Genomic DNA, 21,475 nt, shown 5'->3' with positions numbered 1-21,475 from the left:
TAATTGTAGAAATTTGCGTGGATTGCCGGATAAACGGAGGAGTGGGGACTCAGGAGGATGGTCTGCATGCTAACGTGTCTGGTGAGATGAAACTTTACTTTTTTTTGTGCAGTCTCCAGTTGTAAACTTGTAATGTGGTGCTCTTTTTTAAACTATTTCCGCCAGTCTGGAAGCATGAAGTTTGGTGCCTGCAATTGTTATTCACTTAAAATAGAAGAAAAAAAGTTCAAATTTCGCTGCCTATTCTTTGGGCATGTAAAATCTATACCTGCACGCGTTTTGTAGTATTTTATTTTTTATTCTTCTTTTGGCAATCCTCTCATGATTAATGAATGACTAAATAGCTGGTGCTAGTCACATAATCATTATATAGTTCTATACAATTGCTGTTGCTTATGCCTCGTTTTGTACTTACAGATGAGGATTGGCTGATCCATGAGAATATCTTAGCGGAAATTGGCTTAAAGGCGGACAAAGAATAGGCAATATCGGCCAACAAAACAAGAGAGAGGCTGTTCTAGAGTTGGAAGCGTGGTTTATGTAACGAAAATATTCAACAGGAAGAAAAGCAAGACTTTAGGCTTAAATGCCAGCAAAAGTCTTCCGTGCATGCTTTCTTGCGCAAGAGGCAGAACAAAGAAAAGTTTTCCATGGAACCAGGCTTGTTGATTGGGGGACCAACAAAGACGTGGACCACATGCATTACCCGATCATACTGCAACAACCGCCGCTGTTTTTTTAGTACCAATAGCCTGCCCAATATTTTCAATAACTGCGGCTCCCAGTCCAACATGGAAAGCAGAAGAAAGCGTACCTTCCTTCCGGCCGAGCAAACAGTAGGATTACCCAATACAAATTGTTCCCATTATCTAAAGTTTCACAGAATGAAATCAAAGTTTACCCAGCAAAGATTTGCATGTTGCCAGTGAATCATGCACAAGAAAGGATGACCATCTTACTGTTCAATTATGAAGCACCATGGTTACAATTCCAAACATTATAGCAACATCTCTATCATTCTTGAATCACACATAAGTTTAGCCTGCATCTATAATACAGATTCCTCCACAAATGCAGCATCGAGAGCTGTGTACAGAGACATGTACAGACTCAATGATACTGGACTTGCGTCCCAAATAATTATTGCATCCTTTTACATACTTGGGAGTCAGAACTCCCTATCTGGGAAGAGAATGGGAGCAATTAGAGACCAGATGTAGAGAGCTGCTGTGGCCCACCCAGTCACAATCCTGACCCACACAGAGGGCCACCCGACATCAACAAGCTTACCACTTTCACCAACGGACGTGGACCAGCCAGTAAGAAGCATAGCCGAGTACATGCTGGCAAGGGAAAAAATGAGGTGGAAGAAGGAATATGAATAGGAGACAGGCTTAGCCTCATCCTTCTTCCTGTCTTCCTGCTGCTCTACCTTGTCAAAGGGAAGCAAAGGCCTCTCAGAACCTACACCAGGTGGAACACAGGAAACATCGAGCACATGTCAAAGGCCATCTAGAAAACTAAAGTCAATCAGTGAAGTAGGTTTACAAATCAAAGATTGAATACAGACTGGCACGTGGTGAACTCGGGGGTGAGAGCAGAGTTGTTGAAGAACCAGCGCGAACAGCAGAATAGACAACAGAGAGGACAGTAGTCAGCAATCCCAGAGTAAGACTTCCAGTTGAGACAGCTTTTGAGTGACCATGGAGACCATTACACTCGTAATCCCTTGGTTCACTAGAGAGCCCACTGTAGCAGAGGTAAGTGCAGTAGAGCGAGATAACTGATGCTGGCAATAAGCTGCCATTTACCTGCATGCATCAGCAGAAAAAAAAAAAAGTGTCTCAAATATGGGAAACATGTGTATGTGAATGAAACATTAACTGCACACGCTTGTCCTATTATGCCACCACAAGGCAAGAACTACCAGCATTACAACAAGAGAACCACCATAACAAAGAGAATGGAAAGTCACTTAGCAGTGCACCCTTCATAAGCAGCTTCAAGAAGTAAAAACAGAATCTCACTGGAAACACCTAATTGTAGATGGCTGATAAACATATCATACCATAAGTCGTTTTGCTTCTTCAATCCACCTACTCCGGGCTACAAGAATACAGATTTTGTTCTACCAAACATGTAACAGCTGAGAATTGCTGTATTTCGGCCCTATTTCATGCAATCCAGCACCACCACCACCGTAAGATGAAGACAATGTTTACAAAAAAAAAAGGAGAGAAAAGAAAGATAGATATATGATTCTATTAGAAAAGGTCCATCTCATGTATCTGATTGAAGTATAGAGAAGTCTCACTATACTTTCAGGCATGGTGTGATTCTTAGATAATTATTATAGCTGGTACCTAAAATCAAGACCATTGGAGAACAAGACCATCCATCACTTGAAACCCATTAGAAAGCAACACCTTAATCAATTTAAACCCAAATTTCACCAGGCTACCTTTTCCAGCACTAGACACCTAATTGTCAAAGTTGACATGATAATATAACTATAATCGATTGAATCAGTCCAGACAATAACTTTAGGCTGGTGTAAAGTGGGACTGAAGCGGCCTGAAAGGAAGTTGGTATAAGTCACAGCAGATCTCAACCTGCGCAACACAAGGATAGAGGGAGATTCCACCTATTAATTTTGGTCAGCTGAAACAGTGTGGCCAGATAGCTGAAAAGGTGATTACATGATGAACACCAATTACCATAGTAGTGCTAAAGAGCCAACTATACTCATGTCACTCAGAATTCCATGAAAATATATCAGCAGCAACACAACTAGCAACAATAGGCAAGGCGATTAACTACCCATGAGTCAGAACATCAAATTTATTAGTTAAACTTTCAAAAGTGACAACTAAAACGCTTCTTTCTTCTTCTGGGAAGGCCCTGTTAACTAATGCCTACTGTTTTTATATTTACAAAGAAAAAAGAAATTGTTACTGAGCACAAAAACGAAAGAAAACATTGCATTATTAAGCAAACTAATATATGATGTCACTATTTTAAAAAGTTCATCAGTCATTAGCAGTAAAAACTTCATAATAGTTTGCCCTCCAACAGCCACTACATGAAAGAGACAGATACTGTCTTTTGACCTTTCAAATATTCCTCAGGCATCAGCACTGTGACATGTTGCTGGAGATTATAGAAGAATGTGTCCCTTGGTACTACTAGAGCATCAATATCACTATACTGTCAATTTCCGGGACAGATCAAGAAATTTCAAAAATGAAACTGAGACCCAGACTCGGAGAAGATGCTTTAGATGCCTGGTATAGCGAAGCAGACAAGAAAGTGCAGCCACTAAATCTGAAATTGGATGGTGTATGTATACATTGGTATTTGATAGAATAATAATATATCTCAGGCATTTCAGTTTGTTATCCTCGACATCTATTATCTCTGCCATGTTATAAAAGCACTTATGTTCTTCAGCTTTAGATGCCCAATCAACCCACCTAGCATATGTCAGTTATCCTTTTTCAGCCTGTCTCATTTAAGCTACACAAGTATGTACTTTCTGTTAGCCTGACAATTTACATTCTCTAAATCAAGCAACAGTTGCATAAACTTTTAAAAAATAAAATGCATAAATTATTGTCTTTGTAGAAGTAAGATGTCACCAAAGGAGTTAAATAGTAGCAAATTAAATTGACTGAGAACTAACTACTGTTTTAGAAGTTCTAGTCTGCTACAGAACTAAAGAATAAAGCATGGAGATACTGGTAAAATCTACTAAGAAACAACAAGAACTTCCAAATGTTTTTCATAAGTAAAATCAACTGTAGGATGGCGAGTCATGTTATTATCCCATTACAGGAGTCCTCACACCAAGTAAAAAATGTTAAGACAGGACAAGCATATACTACACAAAAGAACAACAATTTTCCCAAGTATTCTTAAATAATCAAACTACCATCATGGTGAAAATTTACATCATACTACACTCAATGGTTCTGGAAACTTAATAATTAAGATCATTATACCTTTGGATGCAATGCAACAACTGCAAAAACAAAGACAAGAATCAATGTCAAAACAATAAAAAAGGTATTGAGGCCACAATCATGTCCCGATGGAGTGAACCAGTGAAACAACAGTCCTGTAAATGAGAATGCGGCCACATAGCAAACAAGAGAGACAATGAACAATGCCATGTACCTGCAATTGAAGGATGGTGGTTAAGAAATTATTCAGCTATACAGGGACAACAATTATTATAAGCCCAGAATCTATTGCTACTAAAGAGCGATGTAAAGAAACATCTGGATAATTATACATACCAGAACTGCTCATCGTTTGAGACCCAACTGTCATTCCATCCATGTACAAAGTCCAACAAGAGAACAACCTGAACCAGAAGAAACAATCCCGACCCAAATTTTGATATTGTCTCTGCAATAAAAAAGTACCAATGTCACTGAGTGCCAAATCCATCAAGCAAAAAAGCTTTTGGTTCAAATTAATACATCATACAAGGGTTTTTTTTTTTCATATATGCATTTATAAATATCTAAAAGTTCATGTATATCCTCACAAATTTACTAATTTGCGTATATACCCTTACAAATTATTTCATTTTGCATGTCTACCCTAAGGTCAACAAGCGATCTAATGATGTGAAGAAACAAATTGTTTAAGTTGAAATAACCGAAATACCCTTGACTCAATAAAAGTAGATGTGCAAAATGAAATAATTTATGAGGGCACACATGTTAGCAAATTTGCAGGAGTATACATGCAATTTCAGATATCCATAAGGGTGCATATATGTTTGTGCCTTCTTCTCCTAAGATGGGATAGAGAGGGGGAACCCAAGTGTTGAATGATTGTGCGGGTGTGCCACTGGTGTCTGAACTAGAAAGACAAGTGCGTGGTAGTAGGCCCTACTGGCTTGAACTTCAAGGACTTACAATACTAAAGCGTTGCCTTATCGAAGAAGGGGAGAAATAACTATAGAGCTATAAAAGAAACTACAAACTAGGGGTAAACTAAGATGAGCAAAAGAAACTGAAAATAAGATAAAATAAAGAAATCAATAATCGTTTAATTGGTGAAGGACCTTCTCTTTGAGTCGCATTCTAATAATTATACATTTCATTACTAACTAGTAGACAATCGCTTGCTTCCCATGCTAATGTCAGTCACTGCCTGTCTTCCACTTTCCTCTGACGGTTACAACAATCAGTTCTTGTTGTTTTTCCCACTTTTTACATCCTATTTTCTTGGTAACCACCCACAATCCACATTCATATTGCGATCCTTCCACTAGGCCGATGGTTTAATCTCCACATATCAGAAAAATTCGATCGACCTAAAATCATGTACTTAGTGACTTGGATAGTCCACCTTTGCTCGACCTATACTCCTGATTTGCAATTCTGGCAATAATCTGGCCAATATTCTTTTAGATGCCATTCGGCCTATTCGTCGTCACATGGCAGTTTTGATCGTCTTTCACTATTTCCTTCAACTCATTTGGCCTATCTGCGTGGAGTAGTTTGAGTAGAACTCCGCCATAATTGTACTTCCAACATCTTAGTTATCGGCCTCTGAGCTCATCCTACATAATCAACTCCAGATGCTAGGTCCAAGAATCTTTAATTGTTACATTGCTTTGATACTGCCACATGGTTGCAAGCACACTAATCCTTGATAACCAATATTGGTAGGATGTGATGTAAGCAAATATACAAAAGAAAATAAATAAATGTTAGTTAAACTAACATCATCGAGCAAACTGTGACATTGAGGATAGACGTGCAATATAAAATAATCTGTAATGGCATACATAAAAATAGTAAATTTTTGAGGGTACAGTGAAATTTCAAATATTTTATAAGGGTATGGATGCGAAAAAAACTCTATCATATAATCATAATATGACACGAGCTAAGAAAAGATCAGCCTCTTGCTAGTTTGTCAGTTTAAGTTTCAAAATAATTGGCAACCCCAATGGTGCTGCAAGGACAGAAAATTAGCCATCATATAGAAAAAGAAAACAAGAGAAAGAGTGAAAGAAAAAAGAACAATTGCATGCCTTTAAAGACAATGAAAGAAAATCCCACCATCTTTATAACTTTTTCAAATGTATATGGAACAGTCACTCCAAAAAGTTCAGGAACTTAATATTCACTAACTAGGAATAATGAGAGTTAAAAATGTCTAAAATCCAGGTCAAAATATCACATAAGAACCAAAAGGCAAAGGATAAAATCTAAATTTCCAGTCTACTAAGTATATTTGGTCATCTTTTGAGTCGTTAAGGCAACAACAGCCATTAATAATTTTATATACTGCTACGAAAGACATCCATATCTACAAGTCTTATCTTCTGCAATGGGAGCGATCCAGGAATTTTGATCATGGTTTTGATTCCAACTCTATAAGGTTAACTCACACTTCCACCAAAATCTGAGCCCCCATCCTCACCTGCACCATCTCCATCCTTCATTTCACCATCTCAGACAACGACCCATCACCTATTACTTGTCCTCTACTTGTGTGACTTCTGAGCTTGACAAAATAAACCCATTCAGCCTTTTCTTGATCATCATTAAATCCATTCAGTCCTAATCAACTCACCAGATTGTGTAAAATTCGCATCTAAACATGTCCAGCACGACTGTTATCTTAATTGAAATCTTCCTTTTTCTAGCTGAAGAAATAATCAAAACAAAATTATCGCAGAATTTTCAATTTCTACATAACTGAAGTTAATTTCTCAAACCCCAATCAGGAGGTGCGATAATTAAATTACATGCAAAACCTCTATTTTTGCCTTTTCTTTTTGACAAGTTCTGAGGTACGTTGCCCATCAAAAGAATTCCACTATATTAAAATTCAGCGCAAAATCTCACCATAGAAGCTGACGAGGCCATTGGGAACGAAGAACATGAGAATCACCAGCACGCACCAGCACACGATCTTCGCCATCCATCCACCATGGTGCAGCCGATCGCGTGGATCCTTCTGATCCTTAATCCCCGCCATCAGAAGGGCCAGGATCGTAAAGAAGAGGAAATTCCCGAGGCTGACACGAAGCACGGCATCCGTCTCGAACCACTCCCTATCCGGCGTCCGATGGAAGTGATTGATCCCTACAAAAACCCCAAGAATTAGAAATCCACCACCCAAATTGGATCACCGAAGACGAATAAGGATGAACTGGGATTCTAGGGCTTACAGGGGAGTTTCTCCATGAGGGGGGCAGCAACCTCGCGGAGGATCCAGGAGACGATGAGGGAGAGAGCAAAGAGGCCGCAATAGGCGATGCGGGCGGAGCGGCGGCTGATCCCGCCGACAACCGACCGGCACGCCTCGCAGGCGCAGGCCGCGCAGCACGAAGCGAGGCACGACGCCGCCCACATCTCCCCTCGAACTCCTCTTCTTCTCCTTCTTCTCCTTCTTCGGGATGGCAAGAAACCCTAATGTCCTGATCTAAGAAACCCTAATATCCTGATCTGAGAAACCCTAGACCACAGGGAAGGAGAGGTGGGGAAAATCGCACTTTAGCTCCTTTTTAACCGGAGGAGGACGGGGAAAAACAATACGTCAAGAGGAGGAAGTCTCAAAAGAGCCGGGTCCGGGGTCCCGGGTTCGGGGTCCGGGGTCCGGGGTCCGTGGTCCGAGACCTAAAAGTCGGCGCTCATTCGCGACTACCGCTTATGTGGATTATGTAGAGTTGTAGACCTAATTGAATACTAATTTAAGTTCAAATAAAATTGTTATCCATTATTGAGCATTAAATTACTTATGAGGATAATTATTTAGAGGTTCCTAATTGAATACTAATTATTTGTAAGTTCAAATAAAATTGTTATCCATTAAATTACTTATGAGTAACTACTAAGTGTCATTAGTTTTAGTTATAATCGGTTCATTTGGGGCCATAAATGGAAAGAAATGGTATGTTTTACCCAGTTTCGACGGCATGTAGGAATGAAAATTATGCGGTCTTTCCTAATGAGAGCCAACTAATTGAAGTTTTTGAAGTATAATATTATGTGAAAATTTGTTAAAATTTTTATCATACGACTACATTTTGCTTTCTTAATTAGATTATTCGACCTTCTTCAACTTTTATTATTGGTCTGACTTCATAATTATATCTTATATTAACCTCCAACAAAAAAAAAAATATTCAGCAATGGTGGTCGAGTGGATTCGGAATAACGAGTAGAAGAACGATGGCCACCCATTGCTTAGAGACTGACTCATTTCAGATTGCTCATGTATATTGAAAAACGAATAGAACTGCAAACTGAGTCGTCTCCTTCATCACTTACCATTCGAAAAAAGATCCTTTGGATGTGTTTTGTAGCCGCCCTCTCATCCTTACGCCATCTCCTTTCCATCGACTCAATTGACTGCACTCACTCTATAGCAGTGTGAGCAGATACGGACTATGGAGTTATTACGTCAATATGCATTTTGTTGGCAATACGTGAAGTGTTGAGAGAATCAGATGAGAACTTCTAGGGGAGTTAATTTGATAGCCTTTAGCTTTCTACACACTGCCACATGTGGTAGGCTTAGCGCGTTGTGTAGGTTGTATCTATCCAACTCTTGCTTCAAATTTCATGGTATTTGATCCCAAGATCAATGTATTAGAGCCTTAATGAATGCTTCGAAGGAATAGGATGCAAGGATGGCTCAATATTTGCCAATTCCACTATTGGACAGTATCATCATAGATAATAATTTAAAATGAACTGAAAATCAAACCATTTTAAAATGCGAATCCAAATCCATACACATTTCACGCAGATTCACTCAATGCTGGCGACAATTTAACAACTTGCTTCCAACTGGCTGCATTTTGCTTGTGACCTCAGCTGTTCTGAACAATTGCTGAGAACAGCATCTGATTAATATCCTCATCAGTGTTTTTCTCATCTCCTGAAAAAAGGATATCTCCTTAGTCTTCCTAACAATATTTTGTGTCAACAGAAAAGCTTATAGGTGCCCTTACCTGTCTTTCCTCTCACTTGAGCTGTCCACTCATCAATAACCTGTGAAAATGAAAGTGTTAGTTGAGACAAGTTGCTGATTAACTGAAACTACATGAACCTATGAAATTATAGTCCCATAATTTTTTTTCCTTAATCCATTAGTCCTTTTCCCAACTATGTGGCATCGGCAACAACTAATAAAAACATTAATCTTAAAAGAAGAAGAAGAAGAAGAAGAAGAAGAAGAAGAAGAAGAAGAATTGTAATTTTTAGACAAAAATTGATATACAAACTGTTAGTGAGAAAACTTTTATTTGTCAGATAATATATGTGAAAAATTTTATTTGTGAGATAATAACCACAATTCTTCAGTACTGTAGAAGCATAAACAATTATAACTCAAATGCAATTTGGTCATCATGAGACACAAATAATGATTGCCTCAAATGACGAATAGTATGAATTGCCAGATGCCTCTATTTGCACAATTAGAATGCTTACAATTAATTATAGTGCAATAGGTGGTTCATGGAAGGAGCAGTGTCTAGATAATACACAGTTTATTGATCATAAGTTTCACCCAGAAAGTCCATGGATATGTGCAAGTTCTGCAGTCTTTGCTCCAACGAGTCCAATTCTAATGTGCAAGCAACTCCATTTTCATGGGGTTAGCTGAGTAAGTTTAACAGCAAAACAAACTAACGCATCAAAATATTCTCACATCCTATAAAAGTTGGTAGAATATTTGAATTAATGTAACTATAAATTCGAGCTCGTTAATTTGCATAAAAATGTTATAACAAGTCCTCATTTTACATTTATTATTGCAAGCTAACACTTTATCTGGTACTGACAAAACTCCTTGCTGTGGCATCTTTTCAAGACAATGCACTTGACTTTTAATTATGGCTGCATTCTAAATAAGCATGCATTTCTTAAGCACAACGTGGAAATGCAATGACAAAATGGTCAAGTGAAACTACAAGTCTTATGAACCATGGACTGAACCTTGGCACTTAACCAGCAAGATACAGCACAGAACAATATGGCACTATACTGTCCTCATCTGCACTAGACGTGTGGCAAATGGTGCTTTAATCCTTGCAAGGAAACAGTATGAACAGTTGAAAGTTTTTCATATAACTTTAAATCTTTAATCCTTGAAAGTCTTATGAACAATAAGCCATAGGGCCCTGGCTTTCATTTTAAGAATTAACTGATAGAAAAGAGAGCTATAAAAAGAGGAAGACCACTAAGGAGAAACAGTAAAGAAAAAGAGTACTACCTGATTTAAATTTGTGTATGCAATGTCGTCGGATTCAGTTAAAAGTGGCAGACCAGAAGATGCAAGCAAGCGCTGCAATGAACTCCTCTGCCCAACCAAAGTTGTCCTCGCTTTGTCTATAAGATCCTGCTAGTATGAACAGAGTTTGTTTCTGCTTGCAGAAATTCTTGCCAAAACATGTGCAGTATGACATAAATCACATTACATTTAGCAACAAAGCAAATATAGCAGTGATTACTTATTTGATTTAGACATTTTTTATGAGGATTGCAAAATGATGCATTTACAAACAGTTGTCTCACCTGGCCTAGTTCACAACATGAAAATGTTTTTCCTATTAATGTTTGTATATTAAATTATGTTCGTTAGTTTCCTTTTAATAAAGTTCATGACAACAGGTTCCCTGATACTTATCATTAGAGAAGATTCGTCCATCTTATATCTTCAGCATGAGATTTCCCGCTCAAGTCTAACCTGTATCTGTTCCCTGACAGTCTAAATAAAGACAAAGATAATCAAAATCAGCATTCTGGCTGATCATCTCTATTATAAAAGTCCTTTTCCATACATTTCCACATCAAAACATATCTATGCAAAGGTTTTATAAGGAATTTCCCAACAGAGATCATTTCAGATTTCGATACTTCTGCGTCTCTAAAAATTCATTTGTCCCTTTTGCATTGCTATCATCGAGCACCAATGACTTCTTGTGACTTTACATTCTTAATGCCCATTTGAACAGGTAGCTTTGCTGATCCAATGCTCCAAGAATTGATTTAGCCCCTTGAAATAACTTCACTCCTCACTGAACTCCCACCCATAGTTAATGGCCCAAACAATAACACTATCTTTTTCACTAAATGTAGCTTATCAGAATTAACCAAGAAAAAGATTCAGCAGTACCAGCAAGAGAGGAAGAAAGAGAGATTTTTTTTATTTAAAAAAAAAAAAGAAAAGGAGAAGACGAAGAAGAAGAATAGAAGCTTGCAATTCATCTTGACCTAATTTCCTTCCTTTCAAGGATTTAGATGGAGAAGTAGAGAAAGAAAGATAACCCCCCCCTTACCTGTTTTTCCGCGAGGAGCTCACGGCACAGCTCCTTGAGCGAGACCAGCTCCCCCTGGATCTTCTTGATCCGAGCGACAATCTTGCAAGGGTTCGCCTGCAGACCGACCGACGACATCCAGATCAAGAACCGCAACATCGCCAAAGAAAACCTAGATTTCTTTCTTTCAATTTTTTTTTTCTTTGGTTGAAGAATTAAGCAGCAAGGCTCCTCTGTCCTCCAAATCCATGGATCTGGTGGATTTGCGATCATAAGTCTCGCATAAACCCTCGACGGATGGACCGAGCGTACGGATCTTGGAATTAGTTAATCTAGGGTTTAAGTGAAAAAGCGAGAGAATACGTACGTGGTCGGGATAGGATCGCTGGAATTCGAGGTCGAGGTGGCGCTGGACGACGGCGAGGTCGCGGCTCGCTTTGCTCAACACCTTCAACACCTCGTCCACCGCTTGGTGGCGCCGCTCCCCCATCTCTCTCACTCTCTCTCTCCTCCCCCCTCCTTCTCTTGTTTTCCCTCCTCCCGCCTTGGGTCTCTTTTTGAAGTAGTTGAGTAGGCCGAAGCCCAACCCGACCCGTGATGCAACGAACCGACTCTTCGAATAAGCCGGGCCGAGCCGGGTTCAGTGGACGTAAGCGATTCCCGGATTGGCAATATAATAGTCCGAGTGGGTTATCATCTATGAAATAAAATGTGCATGAACCGTTATCCTGCTATACCGGTTATCTGTTGTATTTTTTTTTCCTTAAAAAAAAAAAATTTGAAACAGATTTCATGCATGCTACGTTTGGTATATGCTTATTCTTCTTAAAACCTTTGACAGATTCAGATTTGTCTTCTTAGAGCTTCTGCTAGATTTTCATTGTATGCAACTCAATTGTATGTCATGGACGGATTAATTTTGTTTTTCTGAGTAACAAAATGCTCTGGTTGCCACCGATGACCAATGGATGGCTGCGTGTGCACCGCACGTGAGTGGAAAGATTGTAACAATCTCTCGTCTTACATAGATTCCATCATTCCAATTGTTGGGTGATAATAAACTCCTAGATTAAAAAATTACTATACCATATCTTTGTTTTTAAGCAAAAAAAGAATTTTTTTTTGCTGCAACGGATGGCTTATATACGTCTAGTATGAATATATTGAAAAAAATCAAAATACAACAAATTTCAAATTGTTTTAGGCAACTTCTTCTCTCCAACCTATATGGCCTTTCAGAATGGTCGACTACAAATGAGGCTACCCAATCTACAGCCTTTTTGGCCTCTTTATATACATGTTTAGTCTAGAAAGCATTATACCCAGTTATCAAAGCCCGAATATTTCGAAGCAAAGTGTGGCACCCACCTATGCCACCAGTGCCCTGTTTCATTCATTGTTCGCCATCTATTTTATTACAAAATTTAGTATGTGCAGAAAAAATAATTTTAATTTATTATTTATTATAAAGATTTCATGTTTTCATTTGGCTAGAATATGATGGGAATGACATTTCTACGAAAATGAAAATTAAAATATTGAAAAGAATAAATATGACTCTTAGGGTATTAAGGTGACACTATTAAAACATTGATCCAAAAAAAAATTATGGAGAAAGACCATCTCATGGAACTACAAAAAATGGCAGAAAAAAGGTTCTATTCGATGATTGCACCCCTGGACATGTCTATTCGATGGTTAGAGAAGTTCTAGGCTTCGTCACAAGTCCCATTACTTACAATTTACGAAATATTTGTGGCGAAGGATTGAAGTTGACGGTAACTGTCGATCCTAAGCTAACCAACCTACCCGTGGAATCTTTGGCATCAAAGTAAATACAATTGATGGCACATGGGCAATGCTGTAAATTTCAAATCGTTTGTTGAATAGACTCGAAACCTAGGAGTTCAGTTTATGCCTTGCTTAGCTCAACATGTCGAGGGATCGGCATAAAATGAGGGAGATAAGTTAGGTGGCCAAGAGAGACATGGTGAATCCTTATGTCTAGTATTTGTTCTAGCAGCATTTTACCTAAAAGCTTTTATATATAATATTTTATTTTATTGAAATATTATTTTTAGAAAACTGATATTTAGAAAAATAAATTTTGTATGTTCGATTGATCATGTAAAAGTTGTACATTTTAAAATGACTTATGTTTAATTGAGCATCTAATTTTTTTAAAAAAATATAAAAATACATTATATGCTAAAAGAAAGGATCTTGCTCCATTTTAACTAAAAGTTTAAAAATACTTTTTTAAAAAAAAATAGCATAATTCCCGGCTGCTAGGACTTTGAGTTTTCTATATCTTACATGTTTTTAAAATATTAGAATTTTATTTTTATTAGAAAGCTTTTTTTTATTTTTTTGAAAATTCAAACGAAATATGAAGTATTTTTTTATTTTTTTGTTGGGAGAGAGAGAGGCGTCTAAAAATATCTGGCGTAAACTTTGGATAACTCTAGAAGATTTCATGGTCCTCCAACAATGCCACGTGTGGTGGTAGTTGAGCTTTAAGGCGGATTCAAGTAGCTAAGTGGTTGGACTCAAAATTTCACAACCAACTAGTGCAGCAACCATAATTGAGATTTTAATTTTTGAAACCATTTGTTTTAAAAGGTAGGTGATGGCAAGAATTGAAGCATAACAGCGTGTGCCCAATTTTAGGTTTGATGATGCATCTAAATTTTAAAATTGAAAAACTAACATGTGGATGGGTTAGTGGTGAACGCATGCACCAAAAAAAACGTGCGCGCCAAATGCGGATGGATCGCCTCTTTTGCTGTATACCATTCGAAAGAGTTTTTTTAGATCTAGCAACCTTTAGTTTTTTTTTTTTTTACTTAGGCGGATCCTTTATACTATGCATATACGAATACATCCAATAAAATCAAAATACACTACGTGCAGGCAGCCACTCAGTCGGCCGCCTCATTAGCTTCTCTGAATACATGCTTGGCCTGGAAGGTCACCCATCCTTCATCATTATCCCTATGTTCCGAATCAAAATCTTCATTTTTTTTGCTTTGTGTAGTTTGCTTGATTCTGATGTAGCTGGTTGTGCTCGTACTAGAGTTGTGTGAGCAGCCGATTCCTATATATAAAAATAAAAATTTTAAAAAAAATTTGGATAGGATTCTTTAGATTTCTTAAATATATAAAGATTTTAAATAACATTATATATATATATATATATATATATATATATATATATATATATATATATATATATATATATATATATATATATATATATGTGGTAGTTTCTTTTTTCGCCTATTTTACGACTCCAGCCTCCTAACCTCATATTTCCACTTATCCCACCCAAAACCCTGTCATTGTTTGTCTCTGTGCTGTGCCCCTGGTTTCGAAGCGGATGGAGCTAACGGCGCAGCAACTCAAGGGTTTCGACGGCTCGGACCCGAGCAAGCCCATCTACGTCGCGATCCGGGGGACGGTCTACGACGTCACCTCCGGCAAGGGCTTTTACGGCCCCGGCGGCCCCTACGCCGTCTTCGCCGGCCGGGAGGCGAGCCGGGCGCTGGCCAAGATGAGCAAGAGCGAGGAGGACGTCTGCGGCAACCTCGACGGCCTCTCCAACGAGGAGATGGGCGTCCTTCAGGACTGGGAGAAGAAGTTCCAGGCCAAATATCCCGTCGTCGGCCGCCTCGCCTCTTGAAATCCCTTTCGATCCCAGCATGAAAGATGCGAACTTTCTACTTATTGAGGTCTGATTTCATGTGCCTACTGTCGATTAATATTTTATCTTGTTTGATCATGAGGGGACGTCGGTTTGTGTATGCAATCGACTAAATAAGTGAAGACGCTGTGTGTGTGTGGATTCAGCAAGCTATTGCCTCCTTTATTGAAATCCGCTATAATTACCGATTCGATCTATACATCCAACAACAAAAAAAAAAATCTAATTGGGGCTTGATTTGCATAAGGAATTCGTGAATTGATGCTTCTTGACGGCTTTTTTTTTGTTCGATTCGGCATTTTGAGTATGTGTGGTTGCATCAAAATTAACAAAACAAGTGAGGGTTAACTTCGTGGATTTATGAAGTTAATAAACTACTTTTTGATTCATGATTTATATTGTTCTCTTTTCCACATCTGAGAGCATGTATCTGTTCGGTGGATTCCAAAAAATTGCCAAACTTTTTTGTTATCTAAAGGGATCAGTAATTTGATGCATGGACGATTGGTGGGTTCAAATCATAGACAGCTGGGAGGGTGTCTTGGTGGTTGCCAAGAACTTTGTATTCGTGGATGAATATGGGTTCAAATACTTCAAAGAAAAACCTTCATGGATAAACGATGAATTTTAAGTCATGGAATTGTTACCCCAGAGATCACCAATCAGCATTGAAACGTAATATTTCTTTTTTTTTTCTTTTGAAGGAAAAGATTAGGCTCTAAGAGCCTAATTAGGATCCACAGCAATGAAGTATTATTGTTTTACTCGAGCTGGATTTGTTTCATAAGCTCGCACAACTGTATCCCTGATTGAGATCTGATCTGATAATCTAAAGTTGGTCAGATGAATTGGTTATATTATTTGGAAAATCTTTTCTTATATGCAAATGATATATTGGAAGTCAAGTATCTGGAAATAAAGTATACAAGATGAGGAAGACAAGTAGGATGGATGAAATTGAGATATGCTTACTGGTTCTTATGTGATCATTACATGCCTTTTGAAACTTTTGAGGCAAAACAGTCTTGTGGATGGTCTTGTTTCTGAGAGAACAGAGGAATTTTGATTATTGGGCTTGCATTTTATACTAGAAGATTTATTTGAATCCAGTTTCAAAAGCATAACCTTTTTCATCTTCAACATTTTCTTCTCTACATTGAAGAAGACAGCTATAAAAAGCTTGTAGAACACTTGGACTACCAAATTGATCTCTAGCCTCCTTTTGTTGTCTTGGAACCTTCAGCTCTCACCATGAATCATCTGTTGGACAACCTGCTGATTCTCGTATTGAAAAGATCTGGATTTCATTGAAGGATAATAGTCTGCACTAACCAAAGATGCTTGCAGTATTGAAGGCTACTTCTCCCTTCCTCAACCTTCTCATAAATGCAGATCAATGCCTCAAGGAACATTCACAAACCAAAGAGAGGCACTGGTATCATACTTGAAGTGCTCCAAGAAGTTGAACTCATACTTTTCTTTCAAAGAAGTTGAACTCATACTTTGGTGAAATATACTTTTCGTTGGTACATGAACCCATCCTGTGGTGGAAGTATGGTTTTCTTTGTGCCACGGATCTAAAGCAGCAGGTAGGAGGGGTAGTGCAATTTTTGTTAGCCAAAATGAAAAAAAGATGCAACTTTATGAAGAAAAAAATCTGGATGGAGATGATGTCTTCGGAAATTCTATATCAAATATTCTTTTTCTCTTTTCAACTTTCCCAAAGTCCTAACCCCCCACTTTAAGCATCGGGCAAGATCACCGTCCATCTAACAGAGGAACCAGATTCTCGCAAAATAATAATAATAATAATTATGACAAATATCTTAAACTTCAAGAGAAGTTGATTTTATTTGATGAAACCTAGTGCATCCAAAATACTTGAGTGCTAGCAGGCTTAACAGCTGAAAAGTAGGAAAATCTGTCTATAAATAACATCTTTTGTTTACTTAGGTTAGAACAAGCAGACGACTCATTCGATACTTGGAAACAAGTTATATTATCTTAAAAAATAAATTTATAAAAAATAAAAACAAAATAAAACTGATTAGGTAAAATGAGTTGCAAATGGAATGGGTAATGTAGAATAAGCAAAATTACATCAATTTGAGCCTTATTTGATACCCATGGCTTTGGTTTGCTTTCAAAAAGTAGGTTTTGAATTGCTATTACCTTGGGTTTGGATCTACCATAGTTGAATCCATTAATCTTACACGCAATAATAATCCAACTTGAAAAGAAAATTTTTAAAAAAATATGGTACAAAAAATAACGAAATTTAATAAACTATGTATAGGATAGCAGAGAATGGTGAAACTTGAAATCCTGTTTTTGGTTAGAATGAACCGAATAGATATTTAAGTTTTCAAGTCATCCACCAAACTAATATATATGATCCCAATCCTGATGTAGAGTGGTAGTACGACTATGATGAACATCCTAATCATTGTAATATAATCGAGGATCGTTGTTAAAGACTCTTAATCTTATATGAAATCCAAGCTCTGCATAGACTTGAGGCAGACCGAGGCCTATAGATCAAGTATGGCTTCACAGATAGACTAATGTAATTAGTTGGGCCCAGAGAGTTTGTTAAAGTTGGAATCAATGCCAGTTGATCATATACTAAGTTAGGCATCAATTTGAATTTTATCAATCCAACCTATCGTGGACTTGATTTCGATCCGTGCCTGATCCAACTTTAACCTAATCTTCCATCCCTATGCGAACTTAGCAAGACAGACCTAATTTTGGATGGGTGGTTTTTGGATTCGAATTGAGCATGAAGCCCCCACTAAGTCCAATCTAGTTTGGAGGTACTCGACCTTGATGTGGTAACTTCTGAATCAACCCACCATCCCAACCTGTAATTGACCTGAGATAACCATAGGTTTAGTATTGAAGGGTTCAAGTATAAACGAGTTTGGTTGCTCAGTCAAGTGTTTTCTTGGATTGGGATTGAATTTCTTCAATGCAATCTAAAAACTTCCTCAAGAAAATTAAGTTATACCTTTAAATTTTCGTAGATGCATCATTTTATTCATGTTTGATGTCATGGTTCTATAATAGTTTCAAATCAATTACAGGATAAATCCATAAGGGCATAGATATACTTTACATAGTAAATGAATAATCTGTTTCGGGTGGAAATTGAAATCAAATCTTGATGCTTTCTTTAATATCTGCCACACCCTTTCATCATTGTTTGGCATAGTATCTGATCCTTATGTGACAACTAGAAGAAAAAGAACTAAAAATCTAAATGATTAAGAGCACTCACAATCACTAACTTTATCTGACAATCACTTTGCAAGTTGAATCCACCTATCAAAACTCTAGGACAAAGCCAAAAGCCAGTAACATCAAACTCAACATTTAGAAAAATAAATAATAAAATAATAGTGGTTTAAGTGATTAAGAGTCACCCATCATAATTTGGATTACCTTGATGTTAAAATCCTACTTGCAGGAATCTGGTAACAAAATAAAATACCCAAATAAAATCCAATATCTAGAAAACCCAAAAGTTATTCTATACAGAAAGGGAGAGATCCTACACACCTAGTCGACTGCAGGTGAAGCGCTACGGGCATCATGATATTTGAGATAAAGCAGGCATACTTTTTTTAAAAATAGAAGAGTATTTTTTTTGGGAATATTATACACCCCCCCTCAACTTAAGGACAATCTCGAGAATATCTTATCAATTTTAAAAAGTTTCAAATGGATGCTTCAACTTTCCAAATTGTTCCAAATTAGCCTTCTACGCCCCTAATTAGCGAACAACGTTAGTTTGCCATTTCAAATGATAAAAATGCCCTCTTCTTCTTTTTTTTGAGCATATTCAAATATCTTTTTGGGATTTGTGCAGGCAGATGAATAATCCAGATCATTCACATAGTTGCTTTGAGATCCGTGCAGATGGATGAATATTACTGATTATCCATAAATTACTTTGATATCTATGCAACGAATGAATAATCCAGATCATCTATGCGATTCCTTTGGGATCTCTGTTAGTGGATGAATAATCATGTTTATCCGTCGATCGCTTTGAGATTTATGTGGGCGGATGAGTAATCTAGATCATCTATTCGATCATCTACCGGTTGCTTTGAGATCTGTGCGGAGTGGATGGATGATCTGAATCATCCACATGACTGTTTTGAGATTTATGCAGACCGCATCCCTAACCATTTGGGAAGTAAGGCTCGAAGCGATTGAACAAGGAGATCTCTCCCTCTCCCCACTCTTCTCTTCTCCACATTTGTTCACCCATCGTGTTGACGTCGCAAATCAAGCGAATGTGATGAACGACCAGATAGATGTACTTGAATCTAGAGGACGATGGAGGAGAGGAAGGAGCGAACCATTCTCTCTCTATCCCTTTTTCTTTTTGGAGTGATCAAGATTGTCCTACCGACGATCTCATTGGAATTCCAGATCTAGATCTTTCCTCTTCGGTTAGACTCTTTGTGGGGCTATTTCTGGGAGGCCGTTGGTCATGCTTTGATCGGAGGAGTACCAGCTTATCGTCGCAGGCTGCAACATCAAGGAGAAGTCCTTCCCTATCTCCTGGCCGTCATCGTCGAGGGAGGGAGTGGATTCTTCACCCAGGCCCATATGGCCCTCTCTCATTGTGCCCTATATGGATGAATCCGAGTTATCCATACAGTTTTGAGATATGTGCAAGTGGATGAATAATTTAGATCATCCATATGGTCGCTTTGAGATCTATACAGAAATGAATAATCTGGATCATCCATGCAATCACTTTGAGATTTATGCATGCAGATGAATAATTCAGATTATCTACTGGTTGCTTTGAGATCAATGCAAGTGGATGGATAATCTTGACCATACATTGGTTGCTTTGAATACGTGCAGATGGACGAATGATCGTGGTCATTCACGGATCGCTTTGAGATCCATGCTTGTGGATGAATAAAAAAGTTTGGAGCACTTTGAGATCTGTGCATTGGGTGATCCAACTATTTCTTAAATTATGACTTTATTTGAAAAAATATCGATAAGAATGGTATTTTAGTGAAATACTAGATTTATGATAGGAAGATCAGTTAGGTTACAAGACAATTTTATGCTATCATATGATGGACATATGGCATCATTCTATTGATGAAGATAAATGGTAGAACTAGTTTGGAGCCAGTTGGAAATTAAATTTTTTTAAAATTAAGAAAGTATCTCTCCAATTGACCCTAATTTTAGAGAGGTGTCCCTATATATATATATATTGGAATCTAATCATTTATAGAAGGGCATGGCCTTTTTTTTTGAATGGAAATTAGAAGCACGTTAGTTGGGTCGGTGAGGAGTCCACATTTGAGATAGATGTGGCCGAGCAGCGTACATTTAAAAGAAATCGAAAAGAAGCAAGCAGTTTATTAACAAAGCTGACGAAGTACGTAGGACGCAGGATTCTTTTGTATAAAATTTTTCAAAATAAAAAAGAAAGGATTTCTTTACACCTTTCTCATTTCTCTGTACGCTTGACCTATAGTTATGTAGCATGGAGTCGGCGACAAGCGGTGTAACTGCCACCGTTGTTGGTAGGTAAAAGTATTGGTCGGACCATGCTGTTGGACCAGTTCAGCCAAAAACAAAAACACCCCATTACAAAAAAATAAATAATATAAAATATATTTTTTTTCGCACCAACTCAGCCCTAAACTTGGTCTAACTAAAAATTTCTTGGTTAGTAGAAGCCTTAAATTAGGGTTGAAATCAGATCAGATACTAGCATATTCATATCAATATTTATTTTATTTTACAAATATAGATATGGATACGGATGTTAGTTGGATACAAAAATTTATATCTATATTTATTTTAAACGAATATATATACAAATTAGATACCGAAAGTATGGATACCAATATGGATAAAAAATAGATGATTAAATTTTATGACCACAAAATCAAAGATATTATTAAGTGGATGATAAATTAAATTAATAGTATATTAATATAGTCATTTTTTAATGTTCACAAGTGTTATATAAAATTAAATAAGATTATAAATAAATTAAATATTGAGATGTAGATCAAATAATTATTTATCTATATTTATATTTATTTTTTATAAATATAAATATGAATATAAATATTAAACGGATGCTAAAATTTCTATCCCGATCCGCCTCCACCGTTATCTTACAATGTTACCCGGAGCTTTAATGCCCCGGATTGACACATGAGAGAATCTAGGATTCCCCTCCCAACTAGATGGACCACTGCCACGTGTCCGTAAGCTGTAGTAAAGTAAGACCGAACTAGCCAACTTGGGCCTGATCCCATGTAGTCCCCACATATCAATGGGTGGTTCTATATACACCCCCCCTATTGCTCAGGACACCCCCCAAAAATTAAAAAAAAATTAAATACTCTCTACACCCCCCCATTTGCTAAGGACACCCCTAAAAAATTAAAAATTCCTAAATTACCCCCCACCCT

General features: G+C 37.5%; 3 protein-coding genes across 3 annotated transcripts; 1 reads left to right on the top strand and 2 right to left on the bottom strand.

Annotated features, from left to right (window-relative positions):
- Positions 1-933: 933 nt before the first annotated feature.
- LOC103710454 (uncharacterized) lies at positions 934-7,665 on the bottom strand. The gene is made up of 6 exons (XM_008796158.6): positions 7,202-7,665; positions 6,876-7,115; positions 4,299-4,410; positions 4,002-4,176; positions 1,571-1,811; positions 934-1,464 (listed from the first exon to the last, which is right to left on the bottom strand). Exons 1-6 carry the CDS (start codon positions 7,383-7,385, stop codon positions 1,169-1,171), a joined length of 1,248 nt encoding a protein of 415 aa, XP_008794380.4. The 5' UTR covers positions 7,386-7,665; the 3' UTR covers positions 934-1,168.
- A 1,053-nt stretch (positions 7,666-8,718) lies between these two features.
- LOC103710455 (spindle/kinetochore-associated protein) lies at positions 8,719-11,833 on the bottom strand. Its single transcript, XM_008796161.3, has 5 exons — positions 11,667-11,833; positions 11,321-11,416; positions 10,255-10,380; positions 8,990-9,029; positions 8,719-8,916 (listed from the first exon to the last, which is right to left on the bottom strand). Exons 1-5 carry the CDS (start codon positions 11,787-11,789, stop codon positions 8,849-8,851), a joined length of 453 nt encoding a protein of 150 aa, XP_008794383.1. The 5' UTR covers positions 11,790-11,833; the 3' UTR covers positions 8,719-8,848.
- A 2,760-nt stretch (positions 11,834-14,593) lies between these two features.
- Positions 14,594-15,201, top strand: LOC103710482 (putative steroid-binding protein 3). The gene has a single exon (XM_008796198.5). It carries the CDS (start codon positions 14,679-14,681, stop codon positions 14,979-14,981), a length of 303 nt encoding a protein of 100 aa, XP_008794420.2. The 5' UTR covers positions 14,594-14,678; the 3' UTR covers positions 14,982-15,201.
- The last annotated feature ends 6,274 nt before the right edge of the window (positions 15,202-21,475 follow it).

Source organism: Phoenix dactylifera, chromosome 11 (genome assembly GCF_051530095.1).
Source record: "Phoenix dactylifera cultivar Ajwa chromosome 11, Ajwa_hap1_PhDact_Kaust_v1.1, whole genome shotgun sequence".
Taxonomy (NCBI): domain Eukaryota; kingdom Viridiplantae; phylum Streptophyta; class Magnoliopsida; order Arecales; family Arecaceae; genus Phoenix; species Phoenix dactylifera.
Note: the sequence above shows the minus strand (reverse complement) of the source record. Positions and strands in the feature narration are given on the sequence as shown.

Excerpts from the sequence above, each read along its gene's own strand:
- LOC103710482 (XM_008796198.5), top strand. The coding sequence starts at position 14,679 with ATGGAGCTAACGGCGCAGCAACTCAAGGGTTTCGACGGCTCGGACCCG.
- LOC103710454 (XM_008796158.6), bottom strand. The coding sequence starts at position 7,385 with ATGTGGGCGGCGTCGTGCCTCGCTTCGTGCTGCGCGGCCTGCGCCTGC. Across the intron at positions 7,116-7,201 it reads CCTCATGGAGAAACTCCCCT|GGATCAATCACTTCCATCGG; the intron begins GTAAGCCCTAGA and ends GGGTTTTTGTAG. Across the intron at positions 4,177-4,298 it reads TCAAACGATGAGCAGTTCTG|GTACATGGCATTGTTCATTG; the intron begins GTATGTATAATT and ends CTTCAATTGCAG.
- LOC103710455 (XM_008796161.3), bottom strand. The coding sequence starts at position 11,789 with ATGGGGGAGCGGCGCCACCAAGCGGTGGACGAGGTGTTGAAGGTGTTG. Across the intron at positions 11,417-11,666 it reads AGCGATCCTATCCCGACCAC|GCGAACCCTTGCAAGATTGT; the intron begins GTACGTATTCTC and ends GTCGGTCTGCAG. Across the intron at positions 10,381-11,320 it reads AGCTCCTCGCGGAAAAACAG|GATCTTATAGACAAAGCGAG; the intron begins GTAAGGGGGGGG and ends TCATACTAGCAG.